A 22,184-nucleotide genomic window follows, 5' to 3' on the forward strand; every position below is an offset into this window, starting at 1 on the left:
AAGCAATATCTATGATACTTTAGGGGTAAAGTGGACCAAAACACAAATTTATAAAGGGCCCATAATTCCGTCCAAATGCCAGTCAGAGTTACATAACTTTGCCTGCACAGTCCCCTTACGATAGTTAATAAGTGTTGCAAGTATGAAAGCAATAGCTTTGATACTGTAGGAATAAAGTGGACCTAAACACAAAACATAACCAAATTTTCAATTTTTTAAGTATAAAAAGGGCACATAATTCTGTCAAAATGACAGTCAGAGTTACATTACTTTGCCTGCACAGTCCCCTTATGATAGTTAGTAAGTGTTGCAAGTATGAAAGCAATAGCTTTGATACTTAAGGAATAAAATGGACCTAAACACAAAACTTAACCAAAATTTTCAATTTTCTAAGTATAAAAAGGGCACATAATTCTGTCAAAATGCATGCCAGAGTTATCTAACTTTGCCTGCCCAGTCCCCTCATGATAGTAAGTAAGTGTACCAAGTTTGAATGCAATAGCATTGATACTTTCTGAAAAAAGTGGACCTTCACGCAAAACTTAACCAAAATTTTCACTTTTCTAAGTATAAAAAGGGCACATAATTCAGTCAAAATGCACGCCAGAGTTATCTAACTTTGCCTGCCCAGTCCCCTCATGATAGTAAGTAAGTGTACAAAGTTTGAATGCAATAGCATTGATACTTTCTGAGAAAAGTGGACCTAAACGCAAAACTTAACCGGACGCCGACGCCGACGCCAAGGTGATGACAATAGCTCATAATTTTTTTTCAAAAAATAGATGAGCTAAAAATTAACCATTCAATGAAACACTTTTGTTTGGCTTCTTTCACATAGCACTACATGTATTGAATATTACCTAAAAACAACAAAACATTTCCATTGTAAAGAAAAAAAACACTGCATCCATGATATGGTTAGGCTAAACAAAACAAGAGGGCCTGAAAGGCCAAAAGTCGCTCACCTGAGATAACAAGATATTATTGGGACAAATCTTCTGACCAAGTTTCAAGATCGGGTGGCCTCTAGAGTGTAAACAAGGCAGAAACAATTGAAACAAAACCTGAAGCATGAAACGCAAACTATACTCACGCTCCATGTAAGATATGTCAATGATTCTGTAAAGAGGGAAAACACGAGAGAAAAGAGTTGAACATTCGGTGATTTTATTATAAAGTGCATGTTATACATCTACATACAAAGTTTAAAAAAACAACATTATACGATCTGCAATATGAATGAACATGTACATTTCAATATTGCAGACTGTACATTTGTATAATGTTTTTGTTGCACATGTATTTCACTGCGTACCACCTAGACCGTGGTGGTCCACTGCGATCGCGGTGGTCCACCGTGAGATCAATTTCCCGATAACGCCGAGACTGACACCGCAATTCGCCACAGCGAAATCACCGTGTTCAATGGTGTATTGTGGTGAGATAGTAATTGTCCACTCTGGGCTGAATCATGGTGATGCGTTGTGGATGGCAGAAATCACACTAGACGTAGTGTATCTATGGGGATCTATGTTTATCATGTAAATGCAACATTTGAGTTCCAAATTATGCATTCATTGGGTAATTCTTATCTCACATCGGCATAAAAGGCCCAAGAGCATTTTGCAACAAAATAAATTGCTACAAAATTTGAACATGCCATCTCTGTACATTAGATTAAAAAAAATCCCGACTCTTTAATATCTTAAACATTTTATGCCATGGTCATCTTAAAATGTTATCATTCTTGCCCTTAAATTTACTCTGCATACTAATATCATTTTATTTAATGCCATGAAACCCCATGATAATATGGGGAAGGGGACAACGACATCGAGCGAGGCATGGTATTGAAATGCGCATTGGGGGGTAGAGGGTTAGGGTTAGGGGTCGGGTTTGGGTTAGCCTAAACACTAACCTTAACCCTAACCCGACCCCTAACCATAACCCTATATAATCCTAACCATAACCCATGGTTATCTCCTTTATACACTGTAACGACAAGATACCGCCAGTGAATTGAAACAGGTAAACAAAAGATTTTCCCAGCCAGGGTACATATCAGTTTATCACTGACTTGTATACATTCCTCTGTACTTATGGTGTTTTATTGTTGTTTTATAATTGCAAAGCTTCAGGATTTGATGAAAATGTTTCCATGTTATTAATTATTTCTTTATCTAAAGTTCAAATTCATGCATAAAAACACATATGTAGCATACTGTCGTTATTATAGAACATATATATGCTATAAAAACTAGAGCTTTGTCACAGACGTGACGAATACCCCCACATGCCGCATTGACACATATTATTTTGCATGTCGTCTTCACAAAAAACAGCGCTCACCATGCTCAATTTTTAAAACGCACTAAGTGACCCCTTGACCTAGTTTTTGACCCAGAAAGGCCCATGTTCTTACTTGGCCTTAAGATCATCTCCATAAAACTTCTGACCAAGTTTGGTGAAGATGGGATGTAAACTACTTGAATTAGAGAGCGGACACGATGCTGAATGTTAAAAACACTAAGTGACCCCGTGACCTAGTTTTAGGCCTGGAATAGCCCATGTTCAAACATGTCCTAGAGATCATTTAGATAAAACTTGTGACCAAGTTTGGTGAGGATTGGATGAAAACTACTTGAATTAGAGAGCGGACAACATGGAGAGGTTTAAAACGCACTAAGATACCCCATGACCTAGTTTTTGACCCGGCATGACCCATATTCAAACTAGACCTAGACATCATCTAGATACAACTTCTGACCAAGTTTGGTGAAGATTTGATGAAATTTACTTAAATTAGAGAGCGGACAACATTGTGATGTTTAAAACTTACTAAGTGACCCCGTGACCTTGTTTTTTACCCGGCATGACCCATATTTAAACTTGCCCTAGACATTATCAAGATACAACTTTTGACCAATTTTGGTGAAGATTTGATGAAATTTACTTAAATTAGAGAGCGGACAACATTGTGATGTTTAAAACTTACTAAGTGACCCCGTGACCTTGTTTTTGACCCGGCATGACCCATATTTAAACTTGCCCTAGACATTATCAAGATACAACTTTTGACCAATTTTGGTGAAGATGGGATAAAAACTACTTGAATTAGAGAGCGGACAACATGGTGAGGTTTAAAACACATAAAGTGACCCCGTGACCTAGTTTTTGACCCAGCATGGCCCATGTTCGAACTTGACCTACACATCATCTAGTTACAACTTCTGACCAAGTGTGGAGAAGATCGGATTTAAACTACTTGAAAAAGAGAGCGGACACCATGCTCAACGTGTAAAACGTACTAAGTGACCCTGTGACCTAGTTTTTGATCTGGCATGGCCCATGTTCGAACTTGGCCTTCAGATCATCAAGATAAAACTTCTGACCAAGTTTGGTGAAGATCGGATGAAAACTACATGTACTTGAATAAGAGAGAGGACACCATGCTGAATGTTAAAAAACGCACTAAGTGACCCCGTGACCTAGGTTTTGACCCGGCAAGGCCCATGTTTTAACTTGGCCTTAAGATCATCTAGATACAACTTCTGACCAAGTTTGGTGAAGATAGGATGAAAACTACTTGAATTAAAGAGCGGACAACATGCTGAATGTTTAAAACGCACTAAGTGAGCCTGTGACCTAGTTTTTGACCCGGCAAAGCCCATGTTCGAACTTGGCCTTTACATCATGTAGATACAACTTCTGACCAAGTTTGGTGAAGATCGGATGAAAACTACTTGAATTAGAGAGCGGACACTTAATACGGACCGACAGACAGACCGACCGACAGACAAGTTCACTCCTATATACCCCCTTAAACTTTGTTTGTGGGGGTATAATTACAAGACAAGAGGGCAAAGATGGCCCTAGTTCGCTCACCTGAGAGGAGTCAGTTCATTCAATCTTTACCAAATGTCAAACTTGAACTAGATATTGTCCAGACAAACATCCTGGTCAAGTTTCATCATGATTTCATCTGCGAGTCATGATCAATGTACCTATGAAGTTTCATGATCCTAGGCATAAGCATTCTTGAGTTATCATCCGGAAACCATTTTTCTAAGTTGAGTCACCGTGACCTTGACAGCCATTAATTTTACTATTTCAGGTCACCGTGACCTTGACCTTTGACCTGAGAATCAAAAGGGGTTATCTGCGAGTCATATCATCGTTGTACCTATGAAGTTTCATGATCCTAGGCATAAGCTTTCTTGAGTTATCATCCAGAAACCATTTGACTATTTCAGGTCACCGTGACTTTGACCTTTGACCTAGTGACCTGAAAATCTTCGAGTCATGATCAATGTACCTATGAAGTTTTATGATCCTAGGCATAAGCATTCTTGAGTTATCATCTGGAAACCATTTTACTATTTCGGGTCACCGTGACCTTGACCTTTGACCTTGTGACCTGAAAATCAATAGGGGTCATCTACAAGTTATTATGAATGTTCCTATGAAGTTTCATGATCCTAGGCATAAGTGTTCTTAAGTTATCATCCGGAAACCATTTTACTATTTTGGGTCATTGTGACCTTGACCTTTGACCTAGTGACCTGAAAATCAATAGGGGTCATCTGCGAGTCATGATCAATGTACCTATGAAGTTTCATGATCCTTGGCATAAGTGCTCTTGAGTTATCATCCGGAAACCATCTGGTGGACGGACGGACCGACATGAGCAAAACAATATACCCCCTCACTGAAAGGGGGGGGGGGAGCATAATGAGAAAACTGCCCCCCTCCCAGCAGCCATGTTATTCAACTGACCGGAACCATTTTTGAACTCAACTCTCGTATCAAGGAAACAAATGTTCTGAGCACATTTCATGACAAGGGACAAAATTGTCACAAAATCAGGTTTTCATTGTGAAAAAAAATCTGATAATGGGAGACAACTCAAACTGAACTTTTGAAATGAACAAACAAAATTAACCCCCTTTGTAAGTTTGTTTTAAAATAAATCTATTTTTAGTCGTGGCGACCTTGACATTGGAGATATTGACGTGATTCTTTCATGCGACACACCGTCCCATGATGGTGAACAAATGTGCCAAATGATTTTAAAATCTCATAATGAATGACATAGTTATAGCCCAGACAAGCTCATTTATGGCTATTTTTTACCTTTGAACTCAAAGTGTGACCTTGACCTTGGAGATATTGACGTAATTTTTTGGCGCGACACACCGTCTAATGATGGTAAACAAATGTGCCAAATGATTTTAAAATCTCACAATGAACGACAAAGTTATGGCCCAGACAAGCTTGTTCCGCCCGCCCGATAGCCCGCCAGCCAGCCAGCCCGCCCGCATTCGCCAATCTAATAACCAGTTTTTTCCTTTGGAAAACCTGGTTAAAAATTTGGCCAAAAATGTGACTTTTACTGTGTTCACATGTTTTCTCTATATACATATAGAGAAAAATGCCCCGCCCACTGGCGGCCATGTTTTTTCACCCATCCCAACCATTTTCAAACTCGTCCGAGATATCAATAAAACCAAGGTTTTGACCAACTTTCATGATGATTGGGCAAAAATTGTGACTTCTAGAGTGTTTACAAGGTTTCTCTATAGCCAAATATAGGGAAAACTGCCACTATATACATATAGAGAAAAATGCCCAGCCCACTGGCGGCCATGTTTTTTCACTGATCTCGACCATTTTCAAATTCGTCTGAGACATCAATTGAACCAATGTTTTGACCAACTTTCATGATGATTGGGTAAAAAGTGTGACTTCTAGAGTGTTTACAAGGTTTCTCTATGGCCAAATAAGGAAAACTGCTCCGCCCACTGGCGGCCATGTTTTTCAACGGATCGGAACCACTTATAAACTCACCCAAGATATCGTTAAGACAAACATTTTGACAAAGTTAAATGAAGATCGGGCATGAAATGTGACTTTTACAGTGTTTACAAGGTTTTTCTTTTTTTTGACCTAGTGACCTAGTTTTTGACCCGGCACAACTCAGTTCCGAACTCGGCCGAGATTTCATTGGAACAAAGCTTCTGACCAAGTTTCATGAAGATGGTACAAGAAATGTGGCCTCTAGAGTGTTTACAAGCAAATGTTAACGGACGGACGGACATACGACAGACAATGACAGGTCACAAAAGCTCACCTGAGCAATCAGGTGAGCTAAAAAGATAGTATTAAAACTAAGAATCAATCAATAATTAATCAGGGCTTTTAACAGTTATTAAATTATATGTTAAGGATGAAGGCTTTTTATATTTATTAAATTATGTAAATTACAAGATTATGTAAATTACAATAACATTTATCCAATTATTTAAATTACAAGATTATGTAAATTACAAGAAATGATGGCATTAAAAGCAAGAATCAATTAATGATAAAACAGGGCTTTTAACATTTATTAAATTACATTCTCAGGATGTAGGCTTTTAACATTTATAAAATCATGTAAAAGTACAAGAACATTTATTTAATTATTTAAATTACAATATAATGAAAATTACAAGAAAAGATAGTATTAAAATTAAGAATCAATAAATGCTCAAACAGGGCTTTTAACAGTTATTAAATTATATTCTTAGGATGAAGGCTTTTAACATGTATTAAATTATGTAAATTACAAGATTGTGTAAATTACTAGAACATTTATTAAATTATGTTAATTACAAGATAATGTGAATTACAAGAAAAGATAGTATTAAAACTTATAAGAATCAATAAATGCTTAAACAGGGCTTTTAACAGTTATCAAATTATATTCTTAGGATGAAGGCTTTTAACATGTATTAAATTATGTAAATTATAAGATTTTGTAAATTACAACATTAATTAAATTATATTAATTACAAGATAATGTGAATTACAAGAAAAGATAGTATTAACATTAAGAATCAATAAATGCCTAAACAGGGCTTTTAACAGTTATTAAATTATATTCTTAGGATGAAGGCTTTTAACATTTATTAAATTATGTAAATTACAAGAACATTTATTAAATTATTTAAAATACAAGATAATGTGAATTTCAAGAAAAAATACTATTGAAACGGAGAATCAATACATGCTTAAACCATGCTTTTAACATTTATTAAATTATATTCTTAGGATTTATTAAATTATGCAAATTACAAGCTAATGTAAATGACAAGAACATTTATTAAATTATGTTAATTCCAAGATTATGTAAATTACAAGAAAAGATAGTATTTAAACTAAGAATCGTAAAATGTTTAAACAGGGCTTTTAACATTTATTAATTATATTCATAGGATAAAACTATATTCTATAAACAAGTTATTGACCTGCAGATGGTAAATTCTTCATGCATGTGTGATTATGTGGTGTTAAGTGATTATTTATTACCGTTGCTGATAAGCATGGCCAATTGTTGAGAATACTTCTTAACCCCATTCAACAGTTGTAAACCACTAGTAATGTAGTGTATTGAAGAGTCGCGTCTCTCATGTTTACCTGTTTTGCTGGCGCAGGAACATTGTCGATACAGTCTATACCATGCCTCGCTCGTTGTCGTTGTCCGCTTCCCAATAATAATAGTTCAATTACAGTTCTACACAATAAAATACCTCTTACGATTTGTGCTCTCATATATATATATATTGCATCAAGAGAAACAAACCATTGTCTTTAATAGCAAAATAATGATTTTTAACTGACATTATATTTTGAAGTATGTAAGTGAACTTATGGGTAATGGAAGCACTGCCACTTTTCAAAAGCTTTTGTGAAATAACAGAATGTGCCAGACTTGGTTTTGTCTGTGTTTAAAGAGAGTTGGTCTGATTAAAATATCACTTAAAATGTTTTGATTTTAATTGATTCCATAAACAAAACGTTTTCTGAACTAAAGTCTTGATTTGTTGCAACACTCATTTGTCAGCTAAGATGTTCATTTTCTGTTCTAATTAAAAAGTCATGTATAAATTTGTGCCCAATTATTTTTTATCAATTTTGCATTTTACAGTCCTTTAAATATACTGTTTTATGAAAGGGCTTATTTTCTTGATTTGGTGAAAGCAGGTTTTTTTTTCCTTCTTTGGGACCCACCGAAAATCGGCCCTTTCCCCTTGGATTTTTTTTCCCCTCAGCTGGTAAAATTTCCCCTAGATTTCATTTTCCCCTAAAAAAAAAAAAAAAAAAATTTTTTTTTTTTTTTTTTTTTTTTTTTTTACCTTTAAATATATAAGTTATCCTGATCCACTGTAGAAACTAGAAAAATCTTGCATAATTAAATAATCTGTTGCCTTGAATTTGTTTTAAAAACAGTAAAATATGTTAAATTGATTATTTTAGACTTTGCTTATTTTCCCCAAGATCCAGCTTTTCGCACAATTTTTTCCCCCAAAATTCGACGTTTCGCGCGATTTTTTTCCCCTCAAAAAAGGCCAGGCCCTTTCCCAAAAATCAGATAAAAACCCCTGGGTGAAAGGGCCAGGCCTTCCATTTTGGGGGGAAAATTATTGACAAAACTGAGAAAGGGTAAGACATTTCCAAAAGTAAGTTTGATATTTGGGAAAAAAATGCATAATTTTAAAGAAATTCTACTTGGAGAAAGGGTCTTTCTCTTTGGGGAAGGGGCCTATATAAGGCCTTACTAAAAAAGGACAAAAATCCCTTTATGATGATAATGAATGTTACTTGAAATAGTATGTAATTTCAGTTTTATTCACACGAATTTTTAATTTAAATTGGTATGGTACTAGTACTTATCCAAATTCATTATTTTTTCACTTTTGGGGGAATGGGGCAAGGTCCCTTTGGATTGGAAAAAAAAATTGCTGCTTTTTACTAAAATTGGGAATTTAGTATTGTTGTTGTTGTTTTGCTAATAAATGCTTTATAATTTAGAATAAAGGTCTTTACCATATTATATTCTCTATTTTTAGGTTCATTTTTTATAGAGCTGGACAAGAGATTAACTAATTTTTTTTAGATGTTTTTTTTTTTTTTTTTTTGAAAATCAAGTTTAATTTTTAGGTTTTATTTAGGAAAAACAAATATGTATATATATTTTTTATTGAGAATGAGGTCTAATACCAGCCCCTAATTTGAACAAAAAACCCACTGTAATGGGGCAAAAACATCTCTGCATATATTATTAAACTATCATTTTCACATCCAATAAGAAGTGATAGGATAATTTACCAAGGCAGAAAACCATGCACATGTCATTGCTAAATTTTAACTCTTTCAATGCTGGAACCGAATTTTGAACACCTTTGGAAACCGTTTGGATCCAGATGAGACGCCACAGAACGTGGCGTCTCATCAGGATCCAAACAGTTTGCTATTCTGATAGTATTCTGTGAAAACAAATCGAAGAAAATGCTAATTTTAGAAATTCAGCAGACAACATTTTAGCAGACGCCACATTCCTAGCATGCAAAGGGTTAAGCATGAAGAAAATTCACCATGAAGTTTTTATTTTTCACCTCATAGGTAAAACTGCCAGCAACTAACAAAACCAGAGAGTGATTTCTTTTATATTCTAGAAATATTAGTATTATCAAAGTAGTTACTCAAACAAATGAGCAGTATATAATCCGACTGATTTAGTATTTAGTCTATCCCCAACTGCATGCATTCAATGACAGAACAAATGTAATTTATGTCAATCAAGTGACTCCACATTTAGCATATATTAATAACAGAAGGATGAGAAAATAATGTTGTTGTGTTAGTTTTTCTGTAGTTTGCCCATCCAGACTGGCAGTAAATTATGCAAAAAATATTTATAACTGCTGCATTTGTCAGTCATGTAATCAGCATCTTGTAACACTTGCTTAATCATAATTGGGCTAGCTGCAGTAAACTAACATTTAGAAAAGAAATACAGGATTTTTCATCTTTAAAGAGTTTTAGAATAAAATATTTAGTTTAAAAAAATTCAAATTTGTCTTAACACATTGTATATACATTGTAATTGCTTTTCAATAACAAGGAGTTCTTAATTCAACAATTATACAATGTTTGAAAATTCAATTAAATATCCAAATAATTAATAAAATATAAAAATGTAAATGCTTACCTGATAATTTAAAAAACACGATAATTCCCACTATCAGCACTATCATAAACATTATCACAACTCCCGCACACAAATAAAACCATCTTTTACAACGTAGATTTGATAAGTCAGAATTTTCACTAAGGTCTTCGGGGGTAAACGATTCCAGTTCGTACAGTTTGTTGACAGACAACACATTGTTGTTTTCTGAGGACTTTTCAATGTCCTTATCTAGATTATTGTTTAAAGGTGGATGGTTTCCGTTCATTCTTTTCACAGACAACAAATTAACGGATGATTCATTGTAATGTTCCATTGTGGTCCCATCAGAAGGAAACTGAAGAAAAACAAAAATACATTAATTTTTCAATACAAAATAAGCACCAGCAAAATAAATTTCTTCTTATTATAACAACATTTATGTGTGGATTTGAATTTGAGCATTTTCCCTCAGTCTATTACAATGCCAAGTATAAAACTATTCATTTTCAAATCATGTTCACCAGTGAAGAATTAAAACATTTAGATAACAATAATAAAGCAATTTTGAATCCATACAAAATTACTTTTATGAGAAATTTGAACAAACATTATATGAATGGACTTTAAAATGTGAAGCAGAGATGCATAAAATGATGTCATGTTAGGAAAATGCTTTCAGGAATCGATTGCTGCAGGGTCTGCACTATTTATTTTAGCCTGTCTACATCTGCAGCATGCTGCAATATATTACTTCTCAATCAAATAGTTGGTACATAAAGTTACTTAACATAAAATAACACAACAGCTGAAATTGCATATACACTATTGCCTAAGAGTTTCTAAAAGTTACGAGGGATACATTTTTCAAACTCATGTAGCGTTTAGCACATATTATATTTTATGTTATAATTGAATATTTAATAAGAATTGTTAAGTCCTCGTCTAAGAATTGTTTGCATGGCCAACAACGCATTCCGTTCTCATAAAAATAAGCACAATCTAAATGTAAATTACTATGCACTCTGATTGTTTCATAAAATTAATTAGAAATCAGATCAAATAAAAAAACTTCTCAAAAAGAACCTTTCAATGCTTTTATGAATGAATGAGTAAATGAATGATTAAAATTGGACAGACATATAGAAGTTTATACACCCAAGACATATTCCTTTTTTAATTCCATACCTTTCTTAAGACAAACGTAATACTAATGCAATACTCTGTCAGAAAATTCCATTAAATCCAATAAGGCACGTTGCATCAATCATCACTTCGGACATTAAAAGCTCTTCCTGATAGCGAGCTCTCTCAATAAATGAGGAGTAATCTGCATTGTCAATGAATTTAAATACCAACACATACACCACACAGCAAGACCAATGAAAACCAATGAGTCAAAATAGGTAACATGACACATAGCATTATTATGTATTCTACTTGAGGTACGTTATCCTACCCAATTATGGTACATCGTACTACCGTATATCCTCTTAAACCATGAGAGGAATAGAAAATCATCTCAGTTTTTATTTAAAAAAAACAAACTAGTCAAATCGAAGGACAATAATTAGTTTCAGCATTTAAAACTGTAATAATTGTGAAACAAAAGAAAATTTACAGTTTGTCTTATTGAAAATTAATTACAGCCCAAAAGTTCTAAAACCACATTCTGATTTCATATCTGATAACATATGATAAAATGCCATTTTCCATAATACAATCTTGATTGATTACTTTTGTAAATTTGTATTATCTGAGATTTCAATTGGGATATTTGTTTGTGATCACTGAATCTATGCATGCGTACATGCTAAATTTATACATGTTAAAATAGAATCAAACATTAATATAGCATATCTAACGCTATTTTTCTAAGGAAATTTCTTTACGAGTGTCATAAAATATGGAATAAAATAAATGACAATAAATGTCTGAATTTGTTTATCACAAGTGTTAAAACAACAACAAACTCAAACACTGTCTTCACACTGGATTACTGTCTATGTTCTTAAAAACTGCCTCTATTTACTGATATACTGACTACATTCTCTGCAAAAATGCACAGTGAAAAGCTGAGGAACAAAACTTTACAAGTGAATTAAGTTTCATTGATATTTCATAGCGGTAAACATGAAAAAGTTCAAACAGTAAAGATATAAACCCCCCGTCAATTGAATTCATTATACTGAAACTATTCTTGATTTGGCTTATTTAATTATATTTTCCATCTTTTAACATTGAGTTTGTGGTTAAGAAATGGATTACACCAGTTTCCAGCTGTTTTCATTAACCACAATATTTTGGGCAATTAATTAACAACCTATACCCTACCATCAACCAACTAGGTGTGGTTAGTAGAGTAACACTGGTAGTTGTAATACCACCTTTTTTCACTGCAGCATTCTGTGCAATTGTACTCATGCCCCACACCCTCACAATGAGCACAGGTGTCAGAGACAACACATGCTTGTTATCTTACACATTTCATAGCTTGCATCCTTTTGCACCCATCATAATTAATTACAAACACTCAAAACTATTTAAAAATCTAAAAATCTAAATTCCCTGTGGATATGATAGTATTTTTAGATGTGGTTTTGTCTGTAAATGTACCTTCAAAATATAAACATTGTGAACATATTTTATTATGATGACTTTATGGCAACAAGGGCTGTTTGTAAAACATGCATGCCCCCCATATGGGCCTCCGTTGTAGTGACAGCCATTGTGTGAATATGTTTTTTGTCTCTGTGACCTTGACCTTTGACCTAGTGACCTGAAAATCAATAGGGGTCATCTGCGAGTCATGATCAATCTACCTATCAAGTTTCATGATCCTAGGCCTAAGCGTTCTTGAGTTATCATCCAGAAACCATTTTACTATTTCGGGTCACTGTGACCTTGACCTTTGACCTAGTGACCTCAAAATCAATAGGGGTCATCTGCGAGTCATGATCAATGTACCTATGAAGTTTCATGATCCAAGGCCCAAGCGTTCTTGAGTTATCATCCGTAAACCACCTGGTGGACGGACCGACCGACAGACCGACTGACGGACAGACTGACATATGCAAAGCAATATACCCCCTCTTCTTCGAAGGGGGGCATAAAAATATGTGAGATAACATTTATCTACTACATCTTATAAGCAATCTTCAAGAGGTTGTTAAAACAATTTAAACCTATCCACAACAAATGGAATTGTTTGATACAGCAATATGCTACAGGAAAAGATAATGATGCAACAAAAACACACATTTTAATATCACAAAATGCAAAATACAGTTAAAAGATAATAAAAACCAATAAAATAAAGATCCTAATTAAGTTTGCATGTAAATAAGATTGAGCAAATAATTTGTGTAAATATATATATATATGTATATATATATATATATATATATATATATGTTTTGAAATTGGGAAATTAGTGCTGTTGTTTTGCTAAAAAAATGCTTCAAAATTGAGAATACAAGATGGTCGATCAAGTGTTTTCAGTATTATATTTACTAAGTTGTTGAACATATGGATGGGAATTTTTATTTTAACTTTCCATTGCTAATTTTACGCTCCCATTTAGGATAAATATATACTTTTTTCCATTGGGAATGGGGCCGATTACTGGACTAAATTTTGAATGAAAAAAAAACAACAACACTGATCTATCAAACAATAAAATATCATATGAGAAGACATTGGAACTGCAAAAGTATTATGTAAATTAGAGTATTAGATTTATATATGGTTAAGATCAAACTTATACAATACTTAAAGATTGATTTGTTACAATACTTTAGTTCAAACTTAAATGTAAACCTAAGTTTTGCTGGATTGCAGCAAAAGCCTTAGGCTTATAGACCCTTTCAGTTATTCGCATTTACTAGTGTAAGAGTTGTGTCCCTTAGCCAGATGTGACGTAATGAGATGATACAAAATCCGCCAGAAAGAAAATTGTACAGTGTCGCTGATAATATCAACGTCTCTTGCACTATACTGTATATGCGTAAATTGCACAAATATTTCATTTTTTAGTATAGTGAAGCCTATTAAAGCTATCGCTTTTGGCATATTTCATTTTAGTACATTTAAGCGTGAAAATACATTAAACGTTCCGTTCAATAACCCTGTGTGCCGCAAGCCAAATCCTGCACTCTTACCACTAAACTTTAAACGTAAATATTTTATTAAAATGCCAAATATTGAAAAAAGCTCCGAACGTTTATATTTAAATGGTATTGATCATTGGCATATGAATTGAGCGCTTTTTTACCACTTGGGAACATGACCTTTACCATTGAAAATTGAAATTGAAGTGTCAATTCACCCCACCTGCAAAGTTTAGACTCCGCCCACTGGTTGGCAAAAAGAGGTGGAATTCATATAAGCGCATAAAGGGAAGGCTGACAAAATCATCGTTTGTAATGATAATCATGCAACATATCAAATAAAATCTTACTAGTTATGTCTGAATAAAACATGTGCATGTAAGGAATGCATATTTGAAACGATTATATTGTTGTTATTATTTGTTTTTACTAACAACGAACTCGGGAGTAGAACACAATGTAAGAGCTCGGTATGTGGTTATGACCAAAATCTCCATACTTGGCACTTCTTCGCGACCATTTTTTTGTTAAAAAATTCTCATCAATTGAACTTATTTCAGAATCAATTAAATTTAACAAACGAAAAAAAGTAATGATGAAAACAAACAACAATTAAATAGATCGATTTACGCAACATATTGTACCTGCATGATTTGAAACTTTATTTGTCTGAAAAAACGTACCTTGTTACACATAAAATAAATTATCTTGAATAATATAATTGTTTGATTTAATTGTTCACACCAATGTTGACACTCTTTGTTGCAGCATTTTTATCCGGGTGTTTTTATGCACCTTAGTTCATCACAACCCGATTACATGTATCTCGTTATGATCGGATACTGCATAGACAATTACAAAGAAAACAAGGTGTCCTAAACCCAGGGACCTATACTTGGGTCCCTGCATAAAACACATGTTGCAGCCTATTGTCTGGTAATTAAACACAATTTATGATACCCCCATGTCTTCCCCCCCTTGGCATATTTAGCAGTCATTTTAGCAAAATTTAAAAGCCAAAATACTGAACATTTGCTTCAATAAAATATTTTAACATTAAAAAGAATGCAGACATTATCGGAAATGGATTTACAGGAACAAGCGTTTATATATTATCCAGTTTAATCATAATAATAAATTATAATACAGTGTTTAATAACTATGAATTAATTTAAAATATTGTGCAATTTAACTGCTATGCAATTGAGGTATTTAACAGGTACCAGCAAAAACTAATGTAAACTCCGCTATTACGTGTATAGATTTAAGTACGTTATTTCAGTGTACAAAACACCATCATGAAAACAAGCAATCACAAAAGGGTAAACAATACTTGCGTTAAATAAATTAAATATATAGAATTTATTGATCATAAAATGCTAGATTTGTATCACTCCTTATCATTAGTAAAGAGATTTCAATATACATGCAAAGACAGTTCAATTTGCATAATATGCAGAGTTCTTTTCCGCATGTATGCCAGGGTTTTTTCAGCACTGTCTGCGCCTCCGGAAAATGGAGGCACTCCCAAAGCAAACGGACCCAATCCGAAACCCAATTTCCAAAAAAACAAAAATTTTTTTTTTTTAGAATGAAGTGTCTTATAACTTGTGTGACTAACAAGTGTTTGTTTTGGTAAAAAATATCTGCTATAAGGTTTTAAACTGAAGTACTTGAATAAACGTTGAACATGTCCAATATTGCATCTGTTTATACCACTGAATTATTTAAGCATGATAAATTCACAATTATTTCCCAAATGAGCCCTTTCATTGAAGCAAAAATTCCCAAAATGGCCAATTTAGTCGATAACAAGAGCTGTCAGAGGACAGCGCGCTGGACTATTCGAGTGCTTGACAGTATAATGTAAGCCATCATGGGGAAATTGTTCATATTCAATAATATATTAAAAAATTATTATTTTTTTTTTGGGGAGGGGGGGGGGGTGAGAGGGGGTATAATGTGGGGTGTGGTCATTTATTAGACGATCTTTCAAAAATAAAAAAAGGAAAAAAAAATTGGGGGGGGGGTAGGGGGGGGGGGGGTGAGAGGGGGTTGAGAGGGGGGTATAATTTGGGGTGGGGTAATTTATTAAATGTTGTTAAAAAAATTGGGGGGGGGGGGTTGGGGGGGGTATTATGTGGGGTGTGGTAATTTATTAGATGATGTTTAAAAAAATAATTTGGGGGGGGGGGTTGGGGGGGGGGGGAAGGGATTCTGGGTAGGGGCATGGGGTATTGTTTGGGTGGAATCCATTGTGGTTTTCAGGTAAGTGTTGTTTTGTGAAAGTAATAATAAAATGTGATCACAAATAAAGAAGTTATGGCAATTAAAGCAAAATGTTCAATTATCTAAGTGTAAAAGGGGCCATAAGTATGTCAAAATGCTGGATACAGTGGTGTGCACTTCTTTATAGGCTGGGGTAATGTTGGTAAACAAGTGTGCAAAATATAAAAGCAATATGTCAAAGGATATAGGAAATATTTGGGGTAGTACGAAAAGTATAACAGATTTATCAATAATATGCATATTCTAAGTATAAAAGGGGCAATAATTATTTAACAAGAGCACCGCCTTGCGGATGCAGACCGCTCATCTATTTCTCTTTTTAAAGGTGTAGGGACCTATCTCAATTTCAATCACAAAGGAGGGAGGGGTGGACTGGAGAGGGGTGTATAGTGTGTGGTCATTTATTACATTTTCTTCCAATGCAAAAAAAAATCGGGGGGGGGGGGGGGGGGGGGGTGTTCTTGGGTGGGATGGTTGGACGGTATTTCAAAAATAAAATAATAAAAATAAATATTTGTGTTTTTTAACCATGTTTGAAAAAAAAACAAGAAATGTGTTTGTCAGAAACACAATGCCCCGTACTGCGCCGCTTTGAAATTTTTATTTTTTTACCTTTGACCTTGAAGGATGACATTTACCTTGAACTTCCACCACTCTAATTTGTGCAGCTTTATGAGAACACCGCTTTGAAATGTTATTTTTTTGACCTTTGACCTTGAAGGATGACCTTGACCTTGAAGGATAACCTTGAACTTCCACCACTCAAAATGTGCAGCTTCATGATAACGCCACTTTGAAATTATTATTTTTTTGACCTTTGACCTTGAAGGATGACCTTGACCTTGAAGAATGACCTTGACCTTGAACTTCAACCACTAAAAATGTGCAGCTTCATGTCAGAACGCCACTTTGAAATTATTTATTTATTTTTTTGACCTTTGACCTTGAAGGATGACCTTGACCTTAAAGGATAACCTTGACCTTGAACTTCCACCAATCAAAATGTGCAGCTTCCTGATAACACGGCTTTGAATTTATTTTTTTATATTTTGTTTGACCTTTGACCTTGAAGGATGACCTTGACCTTGAAGGATGACCTTGACCTTGAACCTACACCACTCAAAATGTGCAGCTTCATGATAATGCTTTGATATTTTTTTTTACCTTTGACCTTGAAGGATGACCTTGACCTTGAAGAATGACCTTGAACTTCCACCACTCAAAATGTGCAGCTTCATGATAACGCCGCTTTTAAATTTTTTATTTGTTTTTTTACCTTTGACCTTGAAGGATGACCTTGACCTTGAAGGATGACCTTCAACTTCCACCACTCAAAATGTGCAGATTCATGAGAATGCCGCTTTGATTGTTTTTTTTTACCTTGAAGGATGACTTTGAAGGATGACCTTGAACTTCCACCACTCAAAATGTGCAGCTTCATGATAACGCCGCTTTGATTTTTAAAATTTTCATTTGACCTTTGACCTTGAAGAATGACCTTGACCTTGAAGGATGACCTTGACCCTACACCACTTAAAATGTGCAGCTTAATGATAACGCTTTGAATCTATTTTTTTTTACCTTTGACCTTGAAAGATGACCTTGAAGAATGACCTTGACCTTGAACTTCCACACTCAAAATGTGCAGCTTCATGATAACGCCGCTTTGAATTTTTTTATTTGTTTTTTGACCTTTGACCTTGAAGGATGATCTTGACCTTGAAGGACGACCTTGAACTTCCACCACTCAAAATGCGCAGCTTCATGAGAACGCCACTTTTAATTTTTTTTTTTTTTTTTTTTTACCTTGAAGGATGACCTTAAAGGATGACCTTGACCTTGAACTTTCACCAATCAAAATGTGCAGCTCCATGAGATACACATGCATGCCAAATATCAAGTTGCTATCTTCAATATTAAAAAAGTTATGGACAGACGGACCGACATACCGGGGGCATAAAAATTGTTTTTTGGGGGTGGGGCTTAGGGGGTGGTATAGTGTGAGGGTGTTGTGGTCATTTATTAGATGATCTTTAATTAAAAAAAAAATAATGGTGGGGGGGATTGAGGGGGATTGGGGGGGGGGGGGGGGGGGGTGGCGTTGGGGATGGTTTGGGTGGAGTCAATTGTGGTATGTCAGGTAAGAGTTGTTTGGTCAAAGTATCAATTGAATCTAATCATTAATAAAGAAGTTATGGCAATTTTAGCAAAATTTAATAATTTGACCTTGAGAGTAAAGGTCATTAAAACGTCAAGGTAAAATTCAACTTGCCAGGTACAGTACCCTCATGATAGCATGGAAGCATTTGAAGTTTAAAAGCAATAGCCTTGATACTTTAGAAGTAAAGTGGATCTAAACACAAAATGTAACCATATATTCAAAGTAACTAAGTCAAAAAAGGGCCATAATTCCGTAAAAATGAGTTATGCAACTTGTCCTTTACTGTTCCCTTATGATAGTTTGCGAGTGTTCCAAGTATGAAAGCAATATCTATGATACTTTAGGGGTAAAGTGGACCAAAACACAAAACTTAACCAAATTTTAAGTATAAAGGGCCCATAATTCCGTCAAAATGCCAGTCAGAGTTACATAACATTGCCTGCACAGTCCCCTTACGATAATTAGTAAGTGTTGCAAGTATGAAAGCAATAGCTTTGATACACTAGGAAAAAAGTGGACCTAAACACAAAACTTAACCAAATTTTTTATTTTCTAAGTATAAAAAGGGCACATAATTCTGTCAAAATGCCAGTCAGAGTTGCATAACTTTGCCTGCACAGTCCCCTTATGATAGTTAGTAAGTGTTGCAAGTATGAAAGCAATAGCTTTGATACTCAAGGAATAAAATGGACCTAAACACAAAACTTAACCAAAATTTTCAATTTTCTAAGTATAAAAAGGGCACATAATTCTGTCAAAATGCAAGCCAGAGTTATCTTACTTTGCCTGCCCTGTCCCCTCATGATAGTAAGTAAGTGTACCAAGTTTGAATGCAAAAGCATTGATACTTTATAACAAAAGTGGACCTAAACGCAAAACTTAACCAGACGCCGACGCCAAGGTGATGACAATAGCTCATAATTTTTTTTTCCAAAAATAGATGAGCTAAAAATGCTTGATACAGTTGTCCGCTCTTGTTTATAGGTTGGGGTCATTATGGTAAACAAGTATGCAAAATATGAAAGCAATATGTCAAGGAACAGCGAAAATATTCGGGGTAGTACGCAAACTTCAACATTTGCTGCATATTCTAAGTGGAAAAGGGGCCATAATAATGAAAAAATGCTTGATAGAGTTGTCTGCTCTTGTTTATAGGTTGGGGTTATGTTGGTAAACAAGTATGCAACATATAACAGCAATATGTCAAAGGATATAGCAAATATTTGGTGTAGTACGCAAACTTTAACATAGATTTAGCAATAATATGCATATATTATTGCTAAATCTAAGTAAAAAAGGGGCAATAATTAAGACAAAATGCTTGAAAGAATTGTCTGCTCTTGTTTACAGGTTGGGGTGATGTTGGTAAACAAGTATGCAAAATATGAAAGCAATATGTCAAGGGACAATTAAAATAAATGGGGTAGTACGAAAACTTTAACATTTGCTGCATATTCTAAGTGGAAAAGGGGCCATAATTATGACAAAATGCTTGATAGAGTTGTCTGCTCTTGCACGAAAACTTTAACATTTGCACGCTAACGCAGACACTTACGCAGACGCTAACGCAAACGCTCACGCCGACGCCAGGGTGAGTAGGTATAGCTCCACTATATATATTTCATATATAATAGTCGAGCTTAAAATTAACAATTTGGTCAGACTCCTTTTCCCAAAATAAGAAAAACCCCTGTATGCTAACATTTATTAATATTGTCATTCAATGTAAATGAAACAAAAGTCCATTCAATGGAAAAGAAAATGATAAAATTTAACAATTGTTATGTATTCCGCTTGTTTAGGGCTTTGTTTTACAATTGATTAAACGCATCTCGATCGCTGATGAACAACAACAATATCCACACCACTTATGTGATCAAATAAATATATGTTTCATTAATTATTTTTAAACATCATTTATAAAAGTCTTACTATAAGAAAGAATACGAAGATTTCTGTTCTTGTTTACAATCGATACACTCAATTATCACCGCATGACGTCACACAAGGGATATAATTAAAAACTGGCAATAACTGAAAGGGTCTATTGAAATGCTCTCAAGTCCTGGGTAGAACAAGTGCTTGGTGTCTTTGGTCCTTGTCACTAGACAGAAACCATATCCCCTTTCCTACTTTGAGATTAATCTTAAACAAATATTAAAGTGAAGGGGGAATGTGATAATTTCATTTAAATAAAAAATATCTTTGGTAAATGTGATTATTTCATTTAAATAAAAAATTCATTGGTTTTTAAACATTTGATGGCTATATAGAAATGAGGCTAATATTTTTCTCATAGTCATTAAAAGATAAATTTTATTCAATCCATCAAGATTTCAACTTAAGTAAAAATTAGTAAATGTGTTTTATTATTGATACCTGTTGAGCATTACAGGTACTCCCACACTACGTGTGTTATCTAATATCAGAAATAATACACATAGAATCTACAAAATTCATTTACCATATTCTCCTGCTCAAACCCATAAACCCACTAAGTCATAGTTAAAATAATTTTGTGTTCCTGTGTACATGTGCTGCAAAAAATTAAACTGAAGAATGAAATGTCAACGTATTGTACATGAACAAACCTGGTGCATTTCTGTCCGACTCTTGACAGTTAGCTAATTACGAGGCTACAAGAATTAAAATACTGTTAGAGGAACAACACAAAAAAGCTATTACCCACCCATAATGGCGGAGCGAAAGATGATATCGTAAATAGCTGATTTTTATCTCCATTTTATTTCGTCGCTGAACAGGTGTAAAAAGTTCACAATATCGTCTGCAGAACAAAGGGGGATCACTCTTCAGTCAAAACGAAAGTATTACCACCAATGATTCAAGTTTTCTAGTATACACATTTAAACAACATGCGAATCATTCAAGTTTTCTATACATTATGCATGTACATCCGTAGTATCTATATATCTTAAGTGAAAAGACTGAAAAACATACATGTTTAATACGCCAATCTATAGTTAAATCTATTCTTGGACATATAAAAAGGCATTAAATCGGTTATGTTTTGCCAAAATACGGACGAGACTTAGCCCCATGTAGTAACCCGTATCATGTAATGTGAGAAAATTAAGTTTTCTCACTTGAATAGATGACTTTAGTCAGTGATTCACAATATAACGAGCGCACAAATGTCATTTGAGCTGAAATTGCAAAATCAGTAAACGAATAACATTAAAAATCGAACCCAAGTAAAAAATTATTCAACTAACCAACTATGTATTTATAACGGTCGACAATTGGCGAAAACACCAAATGAAAGAGGCCGGTATTAGTTCTATGATAATGCATTTCGTGCAATTGACCAATACAAAAATGGTATCAGGTCGCCGTGGTGTAATGGTTATGGTGTCCGCCTAGCGACCGGGAGTTAACGGGTTCGATCTCCACCGTGGGAGCGTTCTTAAGGACCCCCCCCTCCCAAAAAAAAAAAAACACCCAAAAAACACCAAGTGCTGGTTCTAGGCCCAGGAAACGGACTCGAGAGCCTTAGCCTTTCGATGCAATCGAGCTAAAATAAATAGGTTTAAACTAAATATGGTAGATTATATATGGTAGCTAATAACAGTGACGTATGCACTTCTTGTACCAAGTATTCACTGATCAGTAATGC

General features: G+C 34.5%; 1 protein-coding gene across 2 annotated transcripts in view; it reads right to left on the reverse strand.

Annotated features, from left to right (window-relative positions):
• Positions 1-21,348, reverse strand: part of LOC127877702 (atrial natriuretic peptide-converting enzyme-like) — a 52,193-nt gene extending 30,845 nt beyond the window's left edge. The window contains exons 1-2 of one of the 2 annotated variants that reach the window (XM_052423830.1): positions 21,240-21,348; positions 10,034-10,349 (exon numbers count right to left, since the gene is read on the reverse strand). In XM_052423830.1, coding sequence (XP_052279790.1) covers positions 10,034-10,328 — 295 coding nt within the window. In that variant the 5' untranslated portion in view covers positions 10,329-10,349; positions 21,240-21,348. Of the gene's footprint in view, positions 1-10,033; positions 10,350-11,179; positions 11,315-21,239 lie in introns of those variants that run through there. The other variant, XM_052423831.1, reaches the window with a different exon arrangement.
• Between the last annotated feature and the right edge of the window lie 836 nt (positions 21,349-22,184).

This window comes from Dreissena polymorpha, chromosome 4 (assembly GCF_020536995.1).
Source record: "Dreissena polymorpha isolate Duluth1 chromosome 4, UMN_Dpol_1.0, whole genome shotgun sequence".
Taxonomy (NCBI): Eukaryota; Metazoa; Mollusca; class Bivalvia; order Myida; family Dreissenidae; genus Dreissena; species Dreissena polymorpha.